General features: G+C 42.5%; 1 protein-coding gene across 1 annotated transcript; it reads left to right on the top strand.

Moving 5' to 3' along the window:
• Positions 1 to 328: 328 nt before the first annotated feature.
• Positions 329 to 21,693, top strand: brk1 (BRICK1 subunit of SCAR/WAVE actin nucleating complex). Its single transcript, XM_072581871.1, has 3 exons — positions 329 to 510; positions 17,036 to 17,118; positions 21,069 to 21,693. Exons 1-3 carry the CDS (start codon positions 393 to 395, stop codon positions 21,093 to 21,095), a joined length of 228 nt encoding a protein of 75 aa, XP_072437972.1. The 5' UTR covers positions 329 to 392; the 3' UTR covers positions 21,096 to 21,693.
• Positions 21,694 to 22,421: the final 728 nt, after the last annotated feature.

Raw genomic sequence — 22,421 nt, 5'->3', positions numbered from 1 at the left:
GCATTCCTCCAAATACCTGCCCTCCCTTCAAGCAATTGAATGGTTCTCAGCCTCGCAGCATCTCCACACCACCCTCGGAGGCCTTGACAATCCGGCTAGCGAATGGGATTCCTCCTTTCCTCACAGAGGCGGCCCCATCATTCAGGTTCTACCAATAGAGTATCTCGCCTCGCCTTTCCCCCACCCACCTCCGGGCCACGTGTCAATCTGCCGCCCGACGGTCCAATAGCCTTCGAGGTGCTCACATTTCTGGGTCGGATGTGGCCAATAGGGTTGTCTCGATGGTTGGGTTCGGCGTTTTCCTGTCCAATCAGCGCAGCAATTACAATATCAGGACGTTCCGATCCGGGCAGGTCCAGGAGGGGAGGGTGAACTTGTTTGTTTCTTGGGCCATGGCGGGGCAGGGGGATCCGGTTCAGAGAGAGATCCATCAGGACTGGGCCAATAGGGAGTACATTGAGGTGATCACCAGCAGCATCAAGAAGATCGCGGACTTCCTGAATTCATTCGGTAAGAAGCCGCTGGTGACAGTGCACCTACCAAAGCATAGCTTCCTCTTTAACTTACTGGGTGCCAGTAATGTAAGGCCTGGTTCAGCTCATGTCCTATGTTTGTCTCTGGCTTTAACTGTAGGCGGTGGGGAGGAAGTTAAATTTGCATTTTGTCTCCAGTGATCGTTTAAAAGGGTTATTTTATTATGTGGTGGTGACGGACGGAAGACACGTTCCAATGTACAATGCTTCCCTTTTGCCTGTCAGTAGTCTCCTGAAGCCTCGCCCTGTCATTCATGTGTGAATCAGAGAGCTCGCAGCTATTGACCAGAGTAGAGCAAACTGTTCTTGGCTGGCTTTCAGGCAGGGGTTGCTGAAGCTAATTCGAACGCCCTGTGATTTGAGTTCACTTAATGCAGTCTAACCGTCAAACGGGGTTCAAACTCTTCTATGTAATGGACTTAGTGACTGTGTATGTCTTCGTTTTTAATAAAAGCAAAATATCGTTGGTGCTGGAGATCTGAATAAAAACCAAGTGCTAGAACAATTCAGCAGGTCTGGCAGCACTGTGGAGAGAAGCAGAGTTAACATTCCAAGATCAATATGACTTCTTCAAAGAGTGGAAGGAGTCGTGTCAGACTCAAAATGTTCATTCTTTCTCTCTTCACAGATGCCACCAGGTTTCTGCTAATCATAGAATCATACAGTACAGAATAGGCATTAAGGACTGACAAGCTATGCTGCAGCTTTATAAAACTTTAGTTAGGCCACACTTGGAATATTGCGCACAGTTCTGGTCATCACACTGCCAGAAGGATGTGGACGCTTTGGGGAGAATGCAGAAAACATTGATCAGGATGTTGCCTGGTATGGGGGCTGTTAGCTATGAAGAAAGGTTGGATCAACTGGGTTTGTTTTCACTGAAATGCAGAATGTTGAGGAGTGACCTGAAGTTTATAAAATTGTAAATGGTGTGGATAGAGTGGAAAATATGAGGCTTTTTCCCAGTGTGGAGGGGTCAATTACTCAGGTACACAGGTTCAAGGTGCTGGAAGGGAGGGGAGTTTTAAAGAGATATGCGAGACAAGTTTTTCCCATAAAAGGCAGAATGCACTGCCAGAGGAGGTGGTGGAAGCAGACACAACAGCAGCACTCAAGAAGCACATGGACAAGTACATGAATAGGAAGAGAATAGAGGGATAGGGATTCTATAAGTGAAGGCAATTTTAGTATTAGATTAGATTACTTAGTGTGGAAACAGGCCCTTCGGCCCAACAAGTCCACACCGACCCGCCAAAGCGTAACCCACCCATTCCCCTATATTTACCCCTTTACCTAATACTACAGGCAATTTAACATGGCCAATTCACCTGACATGTACATCTTTGGACGGTGAAGGTGAAAGTATGGAAGGTGAAATTGTGTCAGTGTAGGTTTGGAGGGCCAAAGGGTTGTATTGTTCTTTGTTCTAGTCAGGTGACCAGAAATACACACAGTACTCCAATTTAGCCTAACCAAAACCCTGTACAAGTTTCAGCATAATCTCCCTGCTTTTACAATCTAAGATTATAGATTAAATTTAGATAAAGGCAAATGTCCCATCAGCTTCCATAAGTACCTACCTCATTGACTTGTCCTTCCTTCAGGGACTTGTAGACAAATACCACAAACTCTCTCTGTTCTCCTGAGCTTCCTAGTATTTTACCATTCATTGAGTACTCCCTTGAGCTTGTCCAGTGTTTTCTGTTATTGGTTAACATATGAGATATGATTTAGGCCTTGCAGGTTTCACAAAGCTGCAGCACAACACGCCTATCCTTGTAGTCCATGCCCCTTCCAACGAAGGCAAGCGTTTTTACTTTGTATGGAAGGGCACAGGCCTGTTCCTGCGCTGTATTGTTCTATGCTCTTTGTTCATTTTAATTGATCATTGATATGTTGTGACACATTGGAGCAGGCAGGACTTGCTGGGATGTGCAGGCGCGTATCATAGTATCATACAACCCTGAGAATGTGGAAGCTGGCCATTTAACCTAGCTAGTCCACACCTGGGTATCCTACGCAAACCCATTCCCCTACTCTATTACTCTACATTTCCCCTAACTAATGCATCTAGCCTACATATTCCTGAACATTATGGGCAATTTTAGCGTAGCCAAACCTTACCTGCACATCTTTGGGCTGTGGGAAGAAACCAGAGCACCTGGAGGAAACCCACACCAGCATAGGGAGAATAAGGCTTACAGGGATGTAGGGGTGGATTGAATGCTCTTTAGATGGCTAGTACAAACTTGATGGTCAGAATGGCCTGAATCGGCACTGTGGGGATTCTATGACTCGAACCTGGGACTTCTGACCTAGTGGTAGGGACTCTATTGCTGTGCAGCGAGAGCCTGTAAAATAATTTTGACCCCTTTACATTCACCTAACAGGACATATTGTAACCAAGGAATCCCAACAGCTAAATATTTCAGAGGAAACTTCTTTACCCCAAGATGCAGAACACTTCGCAGGAAAGCAAATCCATTTGCCTTTACAGAGAAACCCGACAAGCCTGTGATGGAGAAGAGGAGAAAGTTATAATGGCAGATTGAGTTGTGCGAAGATAGGAGGGGGCTAAAGTGGAGCATAGACCTCTTGTGGGACAGTCTAGGATGAGAGAGCATAATCTCAGAGTTCGCCAATTTAAATCAGATGAGGAGTTCCTTCTATCAGAGTAGTGAGCTTGTGAATTTATTGCATAGAACTGTTTGAATCTGTGTTGTTAAGAGTACTGGATTAGTGGTGCTAGAAGAGCACAGCAGTTCAGGCAGCATCCAAGGAGCTTCGAAATCGACGTTTCGGGCAAAAGCCCTTCCACTTTCATCAGGAAGGGCTTTTGCCCGAAATGTCGATTTCGAAGCTCCTTGGATGCTGCCTGAACTGCTGTGCTCTTCCAGCACCACTAATCCAGAATTTGGTTTCCAGCATCTGCAGTCATTGTTTTTACCTTGTTAAGAGTACTGCCAGGCAGAGAGAGACAAGTTTTTAATCAGTAAGGGGTATGAGGAAAAGACAGGAAACTGGAGTAGAGTCCTGGAGATGTATAGCATGAAAACAGACCCTTCGGTCCAACTCGTCCATGCCAACCAGATATCCCAACCCACGGTGGCACAGTGGTTAGCACTGCTGCCTCGCAGCGCCGGAGACCCGGGTTCAATTCCCACCTCAGGAGTGTGGAGTTTGCACATTCTCCCCGTGTCTGCGTGGGTTTCCTCCGGGTGCTCCGGTGTCCTCCCACAGTCCAAAGATGTGCAGGTCAGGTGAATTGGCCATGCTAAATTGCCCGTAGTGTTAGGTAAGGGGTAGATGTAGATGTAGGGGTATGGGTGGGTTACGCTTCGGCGGGGCGGTGTGGACTTGTTGGGCCGAAGGGCCTGTTTCCACACTGTAAGTAATCTAATCTAATCTAGTCCCACCTGCCAGAACCCGGCCCATATCCCTCCAAACCCTTCCTATTCATATACCCATCCAAATGTCTTTTAAATGTTGCAATTGTACCAGCCTCCACCACTTCCTCTGGCAGCTCATTCTATACACGTACCACCCTCTGTGTGAAAAAGTTGTCCCTTAGGTCTCTTTTATATCTTTCCCCTCTCACCCTAAACCTATGCCCTCTAGTTCTGGACTCCCTGACCCCAGGGAAAAGAACTTGTCTATTTATCCTATCCATGCCACTCATGATTTTGTAAACCTCTATAAAGTCACCCCTCAGCCTCTGATGCTCCAGGGAAAACAGCCCCAGCCTATTCAACCTCTCCCTATAGCTCAAATCCTCCAACCCTGGCAATATTTTTGTCAATCTTTTTTGAAATCTTTTGAGTTTCACAAATCCTTCCGACAGGAAGGGGACCAGAATTGCACGCAGTATTCCAAAAGTGGCTTAACTAATGTCCTGTACAGCTGCAACATGACCTCCCAACCCTGTACTCAATACTGTGACCAATAAAGGAAAGCATACCAAACGTCGTCTTCACTATCCTATCTACCTGCGATTCCACTTTTAAGGAGCAATGAACCTGCACTCCAAGGTCTCTTTTGTTCAGCAACACTCCCGAGGACCTTACCATTAAGTGTATAAGTCCTGCTAAGATTTGCTTTTCCAAAATGCAGCACCACGCATTTATCTGAATTAAACTCCATCTGCCACTCCTCAGTTCATTGGCCCATCTGATTAAAATCCCGTTGTAATCTGAGGTAACCTTCTTCACTGTCCACTACGCCTCCAATTTTGGTGTCATCTGCAAACGTAGTAATTATACCTCTTATACTCCAATCCAAATCATTTATATAAATGATGAAAAGTGGTGGACCCAGCACCGATCCTTGTGACACTCCATTGGTCACAGGCCTCCAGTCTGAAAAACAACCCTCCACCACCGTTCTCTGTCTTCTAGCTTTGAGCCAGTTCTGTATCCAAATATCTAATTCTCCCTGTATTCCATGAGATCTAACCTTGCTAATCAGTCTCCTATGGGGAACCTTGTTGAATGCCTTACTGAAGTCGATCACATCTACTGCTCTACCCTCATCAATTCTCTTTGTTACTTCTTCAGAAAACTCAATCAAGTTTGTGAGACATGATTTCCCACACACAAAGCCCTGTTGACTATCAGTTCTTGCTTTTCCAAATACATGTACACCCTGTCCCTCAGGATTCCCTCCAACAACTTGCCCACCACTGAGGTCAGGCTCACTGGTCTATAGTTCTCTGGCTTGTCTTTACCACCCTTCTTAAATAGTGGCACCACAGTAGCCAACCTCCAGTCTTCCCACACCTCACTTGTGACTATCGATGATACAAATATCTCAGCAAGGGGCCCAGCAATCACTTCCCTTGCTTTCCAAGGAGTTCCGGGGTGGAGTATTACATTAGTTTGGTCTTGCTGGATTCCTGGGGTGATGGGCTGAATGGCCTGCTTCTTCACTTTCATCTTATGGTCTAAATACTGGGATGGACTAATTTGAGCTGAAAGAATCTGTGTCTGTGCCTCAGATCCTATGTTGTGAAAAAATATTAAAATGCTGCAATACTAATATATTATCTGAGATTGTTTGTTTGTTTATGAATTGCCTGCTACCTTATATTCGTCAAATCGGTAAGCAACAATTTATTCATTGCCATCAAAATGAGTATCTATAAAGAGGAACATCTCTCGTTCTGTAACATCAGTGAATTGAATGTGTGTTAAGGGAAGCCTTTTCTAAGGTCTCATTCACCCTGTTAGCAGGATAGGAAAGCCCTTACCCTAATTTCCGGCACTTCTTCAATACTGCAGGAGCGATTGTGAGCAATTTTCCAGCAAATTCTTCACCTTCTTGAATTGTGGTAACACTGCAGTCATCTGATACCATATGAAGCATGCTTGTTGGGTTAATAGTGTTTCAATGTTTTATTTGATGAAAGTTTGATAGTTATAGGTCTACATGGAAAAGCAGTTGTTTGAATAAGGTTGACTTGGAGTTGCAATGAAAGTTCCTTGTTGATTGTGCTAGTTTAGGGTGAGGAGAAAGATATAAAAGGGACCTGAGGGGCAACGTTTTCACGCAAAGGATGGTGTGTGTATGGCATGAACTGCCAGAGGAAGTGGTGGAGTCTAGTACAATTTTAAAGCATTTAAAAAATATCTGGATGAGTGTATGAATAGGAAGGGTTTACAGGGATATGGGTCAAATGCTGCCAAATAGGACTAGATTAGGTTTGGATATCTGGTTGGCATGGATGAGTTGGATCGAAGGGTCTGTTTCCATGCTGTCCATGTTTGTGACACTAAGAGGGGTATTTTGTCCTGTGTTTTTTTTTGAAGGGTGGTTATAAGGCAGAGGTGAGGAGTTGTCTATTGAAATCCTATAAAGTAAGCAGCTTGTGAGGCCTTGGGTTTTTATTTAAAGTTGGAACAATAGAAACTGCCTGAATGGATGGGGTCAAGCTCTTAGAGAATCAGGATTTTTAGTTCTAGTTTTCAGTAGCTGTTGTTGCTTGGTTTGAAAGCTGCAATGTGTCTCTCCTTGCTCCCTTCTCTCTGAGTTTTCTTTTGATGTTTTTCCTTCTAGAATGCAGAATTGTCTGTCAGATAATCTATTTTTCTGAATTTGCATTTATCAAGGGTGTTTTTCTGGGATGTTGCTGTATAGGAACAGTTACTGTTTAGCAGTAAAGTAGTTTGTTATTCTAAGTTCTTTCCAATTGAGTTAAGTTATTCCAATTTCTTTCTTCTTTTGTTGGACAGGTCCTTCTGTTATGGCACATGTTTCGTCAACGTGAATTCATTGCAACGTGATTGACGAATTAGGGGTGCTGTTTCTAAAGCATGATTTTTCTATATCACTGGTTGCACAAGAATGCAGCCATTGTATTACAGAAAAACTGACCTGTATTTTAACAATAGTGTATGAATAAAGTGTGCTTTGCTTAAAGACTGGTAGTTTGACCAATCAAATTGCATCCAGAGTGCAACACCTGGCACTTGACTTTAAAAGAAGAAATAGTTAGGGTCTAGGCCATTGTCCTAATATATTTTGACGGGGTGGGGGGTGGGGGGTTGTGGGGGGGGAACTGGTCCATAACATGATTGTGTTTTTGAAACATTGTCTCCTCTGCCCTGGCTTTTCTGTAGCCTGCTGCTGGAATAGCTGAAAGGATCAATTAATACTCACTCTCTGATTTCCTGACCCTCTCTGGCCTCCCCTCTCCCTTCCCCACAAACCTAACTGAGATGAGAAGCTCAATGAACTATGAGTGAGCTCAATATAGGCCATAACTTGCCATTCTGAAGTCTTTTTCATATGTAACTGCTGCTGCTCTGCAACCAGAGAGGAGCTATTCCAGTCAAGTAATTAATTTTACTTTATCTCATACAACGGTCTGAGTCAGTTCCTCATAGCTGACTCCGGAAAGCAGATGCAAATAGCAGACAGTCCTGACTTGCAACTAGGGCATAAATCCTGTTTTTTTTTAATTTATAATAGCACTCTTCTGCTTTATTTTTGGAAATAATTTTAATGTGTTGATATCTTAATCACTCTCCTACAGATCTTTTAGAAGAGGTTAAATTGGTTATTGTTTTTTTTTAAAAGAACATTTTAAATCAGCAAGAATTCACATAATATTTACTGTTTTGATTTCCATTTTGAGTCAAAGATGGATCCCCAATCTTTCCTCCTCACCCGTTTTTATTTTGGCCCCCACCCCTCAGGGGGATAAAAAGGAACATCTTCTGTGATCCTGCTTCCATCTCTTGATGTGAGAAACAATATCAGAGGCAATATCAGAGTGATTTGTGTGTGCCATGAACGTGATGGAGCAGTTCATTAAATGATGAGATTGCAGTTCTCTTAATCTGAATGAAAGCAAGATGAGGGATTACTTTGAGACTTTTAAGAAAAGGCAATCTTTGAGAGTGACGATTCATGATCGTTAATCTGCTGTCAAGGTGTCAAAGGTTGAATTGGTGGGAATAGTGTCAGATGTAACTGAGGAGCATATGTAATTATACTTTCAGAAAATTAAAGTCTTTTCAAGTAGATCCTACAGTTGGGGAAACTCTCTTTTATATGTGGTTGTAGTTGAGAGTGCAATTACATTTGGAAGCCTTTCCCTGTATGGCTATCTTAGGAAAGTAGGCACTCTGAGTGCAGAAATTACTAAACCAAGCAAGAAGGGTATTTGGTGAAAGTGTCTTCCTTGATGCAAACTGTTCTCAAAGCATTTTGACAAGTGAAAAGCGTCATGGGCAATGAGAATTGCCACTTGACTTAGAGTCATAGAGATGTACAGCATGGAAACAGACCCTTCGGTCCAACCTGTCCATGCTGACCAGATATCCAAACCCAAACTAGTCCCACCTGCCAGCACTCTGCCCATATCCCTCCAAACCCTTCCTGTTCATATACCCGTCCAAATGCCTCTTAAATGTTGCAATTGTACCAGCCTCCACCACTTCCTCTGGTAGCTCATTCCAGATAGGTACCACCCTCTGCGTGAAAAAGTTGCCCCTTATGTCTCTTTTATATCTTTCCCCTCTCACCTTAAACCTATGCCTTCTAGTTCTGGACTCCCCGACCCCAGGGAAAAGACTTTGCCTATTTATCCTATCCATGCCCCTCATAATTTTGTAAACCTCTATAAGGTCACCCCTCAGCCTCCAATGCTTCAGGGAAAACAGGCCTAGTCTGTTCAGCCTCTCCCTATAGCTCAGATCCTCCAACCCTGGCAACATCCTTGTAAATCTTTTCTGAACCCTTTCAAGTTTCACAACATCTTTCCGATAGGAAGGAGACCAGAATTGCATGCAATATTCCAACAGTGGCCTAACCAATGTCCTGTACAGCTGCAACATGACCTCCCAACTCCTGTACTCAATACCCTGACCAATAAAGGAAAGCATACCAAACGCCGCCTTCACTATCCTATCTACCTGCGACTCCACTTTCAAGGAGCTATGAACCTGCACTCCAAGGTCTCTTTGTTCAGCAGCACTCCCTAGGACCTTGCCATTAAGTGTATAAGTCCTGCTAAGATTTGCTTTCCCAAAATGCAGCACCTCACGTTTATCTGAATTAAACTCCATCTGCCATTTCTCAGCCCATTGGCCCATCTGGTCAAGATCCTGTTGTAATCTGAGGTAACCCTCTTCGCTGTCCACTACGCCTCCAATTTTGGTGTCATCTGCGAACTTACTAACTGTACCTCTTATGCTCGCATCCAAATCATTTATGTAAATGACAAAAAGTAGAGGGCCTAGCTCTGATCCTTGTGGCACTCCACTGGTCACAGGCCTCCAGTCTGGAAAAACAACCCTCCACCATCACCCTCTGTCTTCGACCTTTGAGCCAGTTCTGTATCCAAATGGCTACTTCTCCCAGTATTCCATGAGATCTAACCTTGCTAATCAGTCTCCCATGGGGAACCTTGTCGAACGCCTTACTGAAGTCCATTAGATCACATCTACTGCTCTGCCCTCTTCAATCTTCTTTGTTACTTCAAAAAACCCAATCATGTTTGTGAGACATGATTTCCCACACACAAAGCCATGTTCACTATCCAGAATCAGTCCTTGCCTTTCCAAATCCGTGTACATCCTGTCCCTCAGGATTCTCTCCAACAACTTGCCCACCATCGAGGTCAGGCTTTTGTCCTTACCACCCTTCTTAAACAGTGGCACCACGTTTGCCAACCTCCAGTCTTCTGGCACCTCACCTGTGACTATCGATGATACAAATATCTCAGCAAGAAGCACAGCAATCACTTCCCTAGCTTCCCACAGAGTTCTAGGGTACACCTGATCAGGTCCTCGGAATTTATCCACCTTTAACCATTTCAAGACACCCAGCACTTCCTCCTCTGTAATCTGGACATTTTGCAAGATGTCACCATCTATTTCCCTACAGTCTATATCTTCCATATCCCTTTCCACAGTAAATACTGATGCAAAATATTCATTTAGTATCTCCCCCATTTTCTGTGGCTCCACACAAAGGCCACCTTGCTGATCTTTGAGGGGGCCCTATTCTCTCCCTAGTTACCCTTTTGTCCTTAACGTATTTGTAAAAACCCTTTGGATTCTCCTTCATTCTATTTGCCAAAGCTATCTCATGTCCCCATTTTGCCCTCCTGGTTTCCCTCTTAAGTATGCTCCTACTTTCTTTATACTCTTCTAAGGATTCACTCAATCTATCCTGTCTATACCTGACATTGGTTTCCTTCTTTTTCTTAACCAAACCCTCAATTTCTTTAATCATCCAGCATTCCCTATACCTACCAGCCTTCCCTTTCACCCTGACAGGAATATAATTTCTCTGGATTTTTGTTATCTCATTTCTGAAGGCTTCCCATTTTCCAGCCGTCCCTTTACCTGCGAACATCTGCCTCCAATCAGCTTTCGAAAGTTCTTGCCTAATACCGTCAAAATTGGCCTTTCTCAGATTTAGAACTTCACCTTTTAGATCTGGTCTATCCTTTTCCATCACTATTTTAAATCTAATAGAATTATGGTCGCTGGCCCCAAAGTGCTCCCCCACTGACACCTCTGTCACCTGCCCTGCCTTATTTCCCAAGAGTAGGTCAAGTTTTGCACCTTCTCTAGTAGGTACATCCACATACTGAATCAGAAAATTGTCTTGTACACGCTTAAGGAATTCCTCTCCATCTAAACCTTTAACACTGGCTGTCCTAGTCGATGTTTGGAAAGTTAAAATCCCCTACCATAACCACCCTATTATTCTTACAGATAGATCAGATCTCCTTACAAGTTTGTTTCTCAATTTCCCTCTGACTATTGGGGGGTCTACAATACAATCCCAATAAGGTGATGATCCCTTTCTTATTTCTCAGTTCCACCCAAATAACTTCCCTGGATGTATTTCCGGGAATATCCTCCCTTAGCACAGCTGTAATGCTATCTCTTATCAAAAATGCCACTCTTCTCCTCTCTTGCCTCCCTATCTATCCTTCCTGTAGCATTTGTATCCTGGAACATTAAGCTGCCAGTCCTGTCCATCCCTGAGCTATATTTCTGTAATTGCTGTGATATCCCAGTCCCATGTTGCTAACCATGCCCTGAGTTCATCTGCCTTCCCTGTTAGGCCCCTTGCATTGAAATAAATGCAGTTTAATTTATTGGCATTGCTGTTTGTGTCCCTTTCTCTAATGACTGTGAAACTAGTAGAGATATGGTCACTTTCCCCAAAATGCTCACACCTTGAAACATCACCAATGTGACCAGCTTCATTCCCTAGGGTTAAGTCTAGCACAGCCCCATTTCCAATAGAACTATCTACATATTCGAACAACATCTCCTGGATGAGCCCTTTAAAAATTCCATTCTGACTGATCTTTTCACACTAAGGTGATCCCAGTTAACGTTAGGAAAGCTGAAGTCCCCTACAATGATAATTCTGTTTCTCTCATATGTCTTTCTGCGACTTGCTTACACATATGCTCCTTTATCTCCATCTGACTGTTTGGAAGCCTGCAGTATAATCACAGCAAGGTAGTTACCCCTTTTGTTTTTCTTATTTCTAACTCTACCTAGATGGCCTCATTTGAAGAGCCTTCTACAATGTCCTCCTTCATTATGGCAGTGATGGTTTCCTTTATCAAATAAAGCAATGCTCTCACTTCTGCCCCCTATCCTGCCTGAGATTCCGATACCCTGGAATGTTGAGCTGCCAGTCCTGCCCTTTCTCCAGCCACGTCTCAGCATTTGCAACTGTATCACGTTCCCGCGTGCTGACCAGTGTTCTAAGTTCGCCCACTTCACCAGTCAAGCTCCTGGCATTAAAATAGTTACAGTTTGTGTCAGTCGTCCTTAGTCTTGCTAATGTTCAAGGAGCAGAAGGTTTTCCGAGAAAGAACTGGAGAGGAAGAAAATAGGTTGAGTAAACCAACGTGAGAAGTCGATGACTTTGAAGAAACAATTGGACTGAAAGTTAACTGTTTCTCTCTCCACAGATGCTGCCATTCCTGCTGAGATTTCCCAGTTTGCTTTTATTTGAAAAGTCACCCTTTCATGGTCTTGCATTGACCAACTGTCATCTTCACACAAAGAGAAGTTAACAGTGTTGGCCACGGGTGTAATTCAAACCCAATTTTAAAGCCAAACATTCTTTTATTTCAAGATAATGCCTTATTTACTTTATCCAGATATGCACGTGGAGCAGCAGAATTGGTTGGAGCAAAGGAGTCTCTGTGTCTTGTAAGTTTTATAAATAAAGCTATACTGTTCCAAGTGTTAAGGCATGGCTATCAGTTCTGGCCTCCTTCCTGTCGAAAGGATGCTGTGAAACTTGGAAGGGTTCAGAAAAGACTTACAAGGATGTTGCCAGGGTTGGAGGATTTGAGCTACAGGGAGAGACTGAACAGGCTGGGGCTGTTTTCCCTGGAGCGTCGGAGGCTGAGGGGTGACCTCATAGAGATTTGTAAAATCATGAGGGGCATGGATAGGATAAATAGACAAAGTCTTTTCCCTGGGGTCGGGGAGTCCAGAACTAGAGGGCATAGGTTTAGGGTGAGAGGGGAAAGATATAAAAGAGACCTAAGGGGCAACTTTTTCAGGCAGAGGATGGTGCATGTATGAGCTGCCAGAGGAAGTGGTGGAGGCTGGAGTAATTGCAACATTTAAAAAGCATCTAGATGGGTATATGAGCAGGAAGGGTTCCGAGGGATAAGGGCCAGGTACTGGCAAGTGGGACTAGATTAGGTTGGGATATCTGGTCGGCATGTACGAGTTGGACTGAAGGGTCTGTTTCCGTGCTATACTTCTCTATAACTCTATAATTTGCCGCAGGTAATGAATAGGTCACAGTTTGACCACTATGAGCGGTTTGGGGCACTATGTTATAGAAAGGTTATTAACATTTTAGTGTATGGACTCACCGGAAAGATACTGGTATTGATAAACGTGCTGTGAGGGGAGAAGTGAGACGCTTGAATTATTTCCATAACAGGAGAAAAGGCTGAGATGAAGCAGGAGGGTGGGATTGAGTGGATTATTCTGGGGAGAGGCAACATGGACTCATTGGGTCAAACGGTCACTTCCTGTGTCATAATGTTGGAAACATTGACATCTCTATAGTATTTAAATATTGGCTGCTACTATGGAAGAAAAGAAGTCTTGAATGAACTGTGGCGATATATAGCTGGTTGTTTGACCATGAGGTAGAGCAAAGCGCTCTTATGAGAATATCTGTTTCCTTTTAATGAGAAGTTAACATTTCTGTGCATAGGTTAATGTAAAACTTATATTTTTGTTTTAGTAAAATTCAAGAGTTGCCTTGATAAGTGCAGGAAATGTGGACTCCAAACCTGTTGGATGTATATAGGTCCACAAAAAATCTTGCTTCTCCACAGTGCACTTAGCATATGTTACAACACAGGGTAAACCCTCCTGCTTACTTTAAACCAACAACCCATGCAGTGATCTGTGAAAATTTGAGTGGTCAAGAACTATTTAAAGTAAAGATTAACAACTTTATTTCTTAAAATACAACAAAAAATAATTAACTAACAACTAGTCCTTATTCTAACCTTTCTGTTACCTTCCCTTCTGTAATACTAGTCTAATAAAACTTCCAATTAAGATTTACAAAACAACACTTCTTATCTCAAATCCAGGCAGCTTTTGGTTCTTCTATTTTGGATCATCCTGCATCTTATTTTCTTCTTAGGGATTTCTGCTTCACAGGTTACTGATTGAAAAAGGTACCTTTTAAGAGAGCTATTTTTCAGGTAGTTTGTTTACATGCTGGGGCTTGGCAGTTCTCCTCCCAACTGTTCAATTCTCCCCCAGTCTTATACCCCAGAACATTGGATTGTGTCATTTGGCTTTTAAGATTGTCAATATACTCAATTCAAACTGGTTTGGGATTTGATATTTTTCATGAGATAATTTAAACTGATTGGTAGAATTCGAATCTGTTTTTTTGTTGTTTCCAGGTAACCAGCTACTCCAGTAGCTGGAGCACATATTACATTGTGTCTTATTGAGAACACTTGGTGCTGTCACTGCTTGCTCTTAACTCTCTTAAAAGGTATAGTACACCCACATCTTTGTAACACATAGTAAAATATCATGAGGTGCTTCCCAGAACATTATCAAACCAAGTTTGTTATTAAACCACGTGAGATATTAGGACTTTTGAGGCTTGGTCAGGGACCTAAGTTGTAAGGTGCATCTCAAGTGAGGAGAAAGCTCAGGACAAGTTTAGAGGGATAAATCCTGAGCTTGGGATGTAGGCAGCTGAGCAGTGAAAACTAGGACTGAGCAGGAATCCAAAATTGGAAGAGCACTGAGATCTTGGAGGATTGGAGAAGATAGGGCAAGTATATGAACAAAATAAATTAATAAAGTTTTTGGGTAAAACTGCCATGTGCAGTAAATTCGAAACGCTACACAAGATCAGAAAGGATGAAAGATACGGTGAAAGACCGTAATGAACAGATTCATTCGTTAATGTATATACTGACTATCTACAGCAGAGTTAAAATGATGAAAAAAGTACAATGTTTGTAACTTTGGCCAAAACTGAAATTGCTGGAGGCAGAAAGCTGATTATTTGGTAGACTTCTGGAAAAGGAATGTTCATCAGAGTCGAAGGAACTCTCAATGGGAATAGTTTTTTTCCATTTCAGCTGTTACTGCTTCTAATGTAGTCTTTTGGGATTCAATGACACTACTAAATCAGAGAAATGAAGCTAGTATTCCTCCAAACAAATGCAGCTTGGCCTTTCAGATGCTTCCAACATTTAGCATTTAACCCCGTTCACTGTCTGAGTTGCTGGTTAAGGGGTTCTCAGAGCTTTGTGAAAGTTGCACTGTGGTAAAAAACAAGCTGAGTAGATTGTTTTGGTATTTCCAAATTGATAGATTTTGTTCAGGATTTTGGAATAGAGTGTTTAGCGTCACAAGAAATTTTTAAATGCAATGTCAACATTTGTTTCCCCATCTTCCAGCTTTGCTTTAGAAGACCGAGACTATTAATTCCTGCTGCCCACCTACACTATGCTTCTAGTCCTCAGACTTGCCTCTGATTCCCAGGGAGATGGTGTCCCCAGACACCATGTGCCCTTTGCCCAGGGGAAGCAGTGGTGGAACTGGTGAGGCATTGAAGAGACTGTACAGCATTATTTTGAGGCACAACGTTGTGCTTTAACGTGAGAAGTTTCCAGTCTTTTTCCTCCCAGGTGATTTGCAGTTTCTCGTTTGCACCCCTTTGAAAAAATCAATCTCTTTTGATTTCCTTTTGACACTTGAGTTATTTGAATTAGCACTTTAGAGGCTCTTGTTGCTAGGCAGCAAGACACAAGATGCTAGAGATACATGTGATTCATCGAAGGGTTTTTTCCTCTTTATTTCTTGTTCTCTTTCCCCCGCATGCAGCAGGATTGTTGAGTATATTGAATACATCAATATCAGTACAAGTGTAAGAAAAGCCTTTTGTAAGCTAATGCATTGATGCTACGCCATTATGCTTTAAGTGTGATGTTGTTAATTTGTCTTCTCAAACTATCTTCACTGTCGTTCCTAGTGCTTCCACATTGCAAGTGAATATAACACACAAATTTCATACATTGCATTTTGAAATGCACTTAACTGAAATTCTAACAATGTTACTGATTACTGAATGCAAGATTTATACAATTAGTGCTGCATATATTGTCTGTTTTTTAAAAAATGCAGTCTCACACAATGCACACCCCATAAGCAGTAGGTGTTTACTTTGATCATGAGAATGAGCTGTGGTGCATTCAAATAAGTTGTGTTCCCGTAGTCACTGGCCGAGACCTGCTCTCAAAGAGCGCCGATGCTACTGCTTTTAGTTCCAGGTGCATTAGGTTCACAATTGGATTGGCAGCCCAAAATAAACTTGCTGGATTCTCTTGCTGTCGTCTTGTTGGGTGAGACATTTAACTGAAGTGCTATCTGTATGGTGGCTCAGTGGTTAGCACTACTGCCTCACAATACCAGGGTTTGATTTCAGCCTTGGCCAACTGTGTGGAGTGTGCATGTTCTGTGTCTGCGTGGGTTTCCGCCGGGTGCTCCGGCTTCCTCTCTCAGTCCAAAGATGTGTAGGTCTGGATGGATTGGCCATGCTAAATTACCCGTGATGTCCAGGGGTATGTAGGCTATGTGGATTAGCCATGGGAAATACATGGTTACAGATATAAGGTGCTTCTGAGTGGGATGCTGTTTGGAGGATCGGGGTGGATTCGATGGGCCGAATTGTCTCTTTCCCCACTGGAGGGATTCTATGATCTGTTGCTTCAGGACAATGTTCGATGTAAGCCCTGCAACTGCACAGCAACCCGAAGTTCGTGCCCAGACCATGCACAGGCTGCGCAGTTGAACAGTATCCCCACACCCCCACCCCCAAAAAAAGGATTCAATTTTGTTATAAGATAAAAACAAAATGTTGCGGACCACATCAGAAATACGGCATATGGTTTTGGTCCCCTTACTTGAAGGACAACGTAATTCCATTGGAGGCAGTTCAGAGAAGCTGCGGTGGATTAATTCCAGAGGTGAAAGGCTTGTCTTGTGATGAGAGATTTGAACAGTTTAGGGTTTATTAGATTAGACTAGATTCCCTATAGTGTGGAAACAGGCCCTTTAGCCCAACAAATCCACACTAACCCTTCAAAGTGACCCATCCAGACCCATTCCCCTACCCTATATTTACCCCTGACTAATGCACCTAACATTATGGGCAATTTAGCATGGCCAATTCACCTAACCTGCACATCTTTGGACTGTGGGAGGAAACCGGAGCACCCGGAGGAAACCCACGCAGACTCGGGGAGAATGTGCAAACTCCACACAGTCACCCAAGGTTGGAATCGAACCTGGTGCTGAGAGGCAGCAGTGCTAACCACTATTTATTGTGGTACAAAATATAGACCACTCTAATTTAGTCTTGGGGTTAATTTGCATCATTGTGCTGCCGGAAGGAATACTTTGTGTTACACCTTAAATTGTGATTTTTTAAAAAAATTTTCATTTGTGCAGACATGTCCTGCCGATCACGGCTAGCTACGCTGAATGAAAAACTGACAGCATTAGAGCGAAGGATCGAATACATCGAGGCAAGGGTAAGACCGAAAAAATGTACCGAAAAAATTATTTTGAGAGAAAATGTTTAATTCGGTGTTGTCAGATTTGAGTAGATGTTTTCTTATATTTGAGCGATTGGTTATCTACCTGTTTGTGGTCATGTAACATCCATTCAGATCAACCCATGAAGCTCATGACTGCGTTTAGCTGCTAGAGAACATTGCATGTTCATCATTTTATGGTGTAGAACTTGAGTATTTCTGGGTGGAAAAAAGTCACATTTTTGGTGAAGCTTTTCAACTTGCATTCCTTTTATTCATGTTGTATTTTCCCTAAAATTGGTATTCTTGCAAATTGTTCTGATGAGTACAAGACAAAAATATCTTTTTTTTTCTAGCAATATTCACTTTTATTGTCAGTTTATGAAGTGTTTCATTGTGTTGTTTTTGATGTGGGCATTCAAAATACTACTGAATTATTTTTGCTTCTGTTGCAATGTTCTTGATGTGGAGATGCCAGTGTTGGACTGGGGTGGACAAAGTTAAAAATCACACAACACCAGGTTATAGTCCAACGGGTTTATTTAAAAATACCAGTTTTCAGAGCGCAGCTTCTTCATCAGATAGGTAGCTGACAGAGGAGCAGTGCTCCAAAAGCTTGCATTTTCAAATAAACCTGTTGGACTATAACCTGGTGTTGTGTGACTTCTGACTTTGCAATATTCAAAACCTTTGGAAATGGAAATAGATCCTGTCTGGATGGGATGCTCTTTAATAGTATGATGTAAACTAGATGGGCCAAATGGCCTTTTTCTGCACTATAAGGATTCTATGATCTTACAACCCCTTGAACCATTCAATGAGATTATGGCTGGCCTTTTAAGCTCAAATTCACTTGCTTAACCGATCCCCAAGTTCCTGGTTTCCTCTAAGACTCCAAAAATCAAATATAAGTCTCGAATCTGTTCTTGTCTGAGTTCTAGGCTTGGAACTCTAGTGATTCACAACCCTCTGATGTAAAAACAAATTCTCATTTCAATCTGAAATGGATGACCTCTTTTCCTGAGATGGTGTCCCAGACTTGCTCCAAGTCCCCAGGTTCTTAATTCACAAGCCCCTGCACAATAAACCCCAAATGTCTTCTCTTTTTAAATGAACTAACAATAATGGGTCAAATTACCCCTAGTGAGGCAAGGTGACAAAATCAAAACATTCACTGCAAAAAAATTTTAAAAACAGCAATGGAAACTTGCTAACTGGGAAAGGAGACTTGTCAAGGTCAATGTAATAGAGTCATAGAGATGTACAGCACAGAAGCAGACCCTTCCATCCAACTCATCCTTGCCGACCAGATATCCTAAATTAATCTAGTCTCATTTGCCATATCCCTCCAAACCCTTCCTATTCATATCCCCATCCAGATGCCTTTTAAATGTAATTGTACCCAGCCTCCACCACTTCCTCTGGCAGCTCATTCCATACACGCACCACCCTTTGCGTGAAAAAGTTGCCCTTTAGGTCTCTCTCTTTTTTTTTATTTATATATATCTTTCCACTCTTTCCCCTTAAACCTATGCCCTCTAGTTCTGGACTCCCCTACCCTGTGGAAAAGACCTTGCCTATTCTCCCTATCCATGTCCCTCATGGTTTTATAAACCTCTTTAAGGTCACCCCTCACCCTCTGCTCCAAGGAAAACAGTCCCAGACTATTCAACCTCTCCCTATAGCTCAAATCCTTCAATCCTGGGAACATCCTTGTAAATCTTTTCTGAACCTTTTCAAGTTTCACAATATCCTTCCTACAGGAGACCGACCAGAATTACGCACAATATTCCAAAAGTGGCCTAACCAATGACCTGTACAGCCGCAACATGATCTCCCAACGCTGACCAAGAAAGGAAAGCATACTAAATGCCTTCTTTGTTATCATACCTACTTAAGACTCCACTTGCAAAGAAGTATGAACCTGCACTCCAAAATCTCTTTGTTTAGCAACACTCCATAGGACCTTACCATTAAGTGTTCAAGTTCTACCCTGAGTTGCCTTTCCAAAATGCAGCACCTCATATTTATCTAAATTAAACTCCATCAGCCACTCCTGTTGTACTCTGAGGTAACCTTCTTCGCTGTCCACTACACCTCCAATTTTGGTGTCATCTGCAAACTTACTAACTATACCTTCTATGTTCACATCCAAATCACTTCCCTAAACTGGGAAATGCAGGGACCCAGCATCAATCCTTGTGGCACACCACTGGTCACAAGCCTTAATCTTTGAAGAATGATGATGTACCTCAGCCCTTGCCGTGCTCAATATTCATGGAATGCCTGTACTATGCCAATGGATTTTACATTCTCCCTCTGTGTAGGTACTCCATCCTAGGTATAGGCACGGAAGAGGGGCAGACAGTGGGGCACCCCGCTTCCTCTTATAACCTGTTACTAGCCACGTTGTCCATGCTCCTGAGGAGATCCTTCAACCTACCTATCCTTCTCTGTGTGAACTACCCATGGCTCAGCAACATGGTGCTGAAGTACAGCCAAACATTTAAAAGCAGCCCCTTTTCTTTTTGAAACAAAAAGGTGCAGACTGCAAACAATAAATGAACCTGGAATACCATTTCCTCCGTGATCCCTGTGTTTCTACTCTTTTTTTTTTTTCCAGACCTTTCTGAATCTTGTAATCTGTGTATACTTGAAATCCGGAATCTTGGATAATAAATGGGCCATTTCATTCAGGCAGGAGAAAGTGAGGACTGCAGGTGCTGGCGATCAGAGCTGAAAATGTGTTGCTGGAAAAGCGCAGCAGGAGAAGAAGAAGAAGGGCTCATGCCCGAAATGTCGATTCTCCTGCTCCTTGGATGTTGCCTGACCTGCTGCACTTTTCCAGCAACACATTTTCAGCATTTCATTCAGGCATCCAGTGTCAGCATCAAACATTTCTTCAGGTGCAGTGTTTGTCACCTGAGAAAAGGGGGATGCCAATGGCCAAGTGATATTATCGCCAGACTGTGGCAGATGGTGGAATTTGATTTCAGTCAAGATCTGGAACGAATGAAGACCCTAATAGTTAGATGGTCTACTATTGACTGTTAGGGGGGAAAAAAAATCTCTCTATCATTAATGTTGTTTTAGGGAGAACATCCTTACCTGGTACTGTGCATCCAGAACCATAGCAATGCGGTTGACTTTTAACTGCCCTCTGGACAATTTGAGACTCACCCAAATTCTTATGCTTTTAAAAAGTGCCTGGAGTCTGCATTTGGAAGAATTCTCACTACCACATGCACACAGAAACCGAGGGGGAGGACACACCCCTCCATGAAATTTTCCATTGGCCAGTGCTGGTTGACCTGTAGTCTCTGACAGGGCTAGTGTTATGCTGTCCCAATAGCAACCAATCACAACCCGTTTCAAAATAGACCCCAATCTCCAATAGATCGGTGGTTCATGATCACACAGCATTGCCCTTTGATGTGAAGGGCACTGCTTGTCACTGGCCACCCGGGTGTTTTCCTATCTTCCTGGTGGTGGAAATTGAATAAAAGATTTGTGCACTTTGTGTCTCTCACTGCGTCTCACACCTGCACACACACGCACCATGGGTGCTGGGGAAAAAATAAGCACTACTGCAGTTAGGTGGTAATGTGGGGGTTAAAAAAGGAAAAGGATAAACAGAAACTTGCCCTTTGATGTGAAGGAAAAAAAAATAAACAGAGCATATCACACAGCATTGCCTTTTGTGAAAAAAAGAGAGAAAAAGGAAAAAAAGAAAAAATAGATAGGTGGTTCAACTCTCTCGTCCAAAACCCCAAGCTCTGAGGTAAAGACATTTAATTTTAAAGATGACTGCCAGTAAATGTTTAACATCAAGGTCACTTTTTGGTAGCCTGGAAAAGTGTTTGACACTTTACTCTGAACTTTGTAGGAATTTGTTTGCGATGTGGAATAGCTACTAATGATGCACTCTCTGTTGGTTTGGTTCTCAGGTGACCAAAGGAGAGACCTTGACCTAAGTCGAATGAAGATTCAGAACTGCTTGGACTTGATGTAATCATGTCAGTGATGAGCAAAACCGTTATAAGTTTATCAAACTTCTGCCATCAGACCTCTGTTCCTTTCTATCAAAACTCTGATCATTTGAAGCTTTTAAAGAGAGAATATGAAATAATGTGGACTGCGATTTCTAATCTACGTTGGCTAGCTCCCACTTTAGTGAAAGCAGGAGCACTGGATTAAACAGGGAATGAGTGGGGTTGGGGAAGGGAACGTGGTGGGGTTGGGGGGTATTGTGCCAACTGTGTTTGTAATGATGTGCATCTACACCCCCACCCCACTCACCCAAGGTTTATAGAACTCTGTTCTAAATAAAATGTAATGTAAGTGGAATGCAGTCTCTCCATTTTGTTCTTTTAAATAACACCAAACCATTTGTAAATTTCAGCCTGCTAGCTATCTAGCAATCTCTTGGCTGAGAGAGTATAGTGTTTCTTAAAGGCATTACAGATGTAACCCTTTGGGATGGGAGGGGTGGATGAGTATCACATTTTGTGGTTTATTTTCATTGCTCCAGTGTGGTTCATTGTATGTTGGAAATAAAGATGTGGAATAAAACAGTCTTTTTCTTGTATTATTAAAGGGAATACTGTACTTTATTTTCAATTAGTTTTTTTTTTGCAGGTAGGGAAAGCTGCTTAAATGCACTTTTCTCTTGATCAGCTGAATTGCAATGTCTTGGTTCTGTGTGGGATTGTTTCAGGAGTGGAACTATTCCACAGTCGTTGCTATATCTCACAGTCAGTATATTGCTGTACCTTTCTAAGATAAACTCTTAACAGTGATCTGAGGGTATAAGGTATCCAATCCCATTTTGCTTTTGGATCATTTGAGGCATGATATGCTACTGGGAAGTATCCTGCTCTGTGTAACATACTAGTTAATGCTAGCCCAGACATTACATGCCTGAGGAACACCATATTTGTATGTAATTGTTAACTGTAATATTTGTTAGATTCTTCAATACCATGATATCCATATTCATTTTCTTATGTTACAAGGGACAACATAAGCATTGCTGCATGAGGTATCCTGCATCTTTTTGGAAGCAAAACCCATTCAAGTTGGAGCTTCTTGAAGATTGACCACACACTGGCATTCCATATGGCAGCAGGAATAATCCCTATACTTTTTAAAATGATATGCACTTCATTAGAAGTCAAATTGCAATGCAAGTGTTTGCACAAAGATTAAAGCTACTTTCACCATGTCCAAAAGTCCAGAAATGCTTCAGAACTAACGTGTGGCTTGAAATGCTGTCATTGTTAATGGTAGATGTTGTCTGA

The sequence above is a fragment of the Chiloscyllium punctatum genome, chromosome 12 (assembly GCF_047496795.1).
Source record: "Chiloscyllium punctatum isolate Juve2018m chromosome 12, sChiPun1.3, whole genome shotgun sequence".
Classification (NCBI taxonomy): Eukaryota; Metazoa; Chordata; class Chondrichthyes; order Orectolobiformes; family Hemiscylliidae; genus Chiloscyllium; species Chiloscyllium punctatum.
Note: the sequence above shows the minus strand (reverse complement) of the source record. Positions and strands in the feature narration are given on the sequence as shown.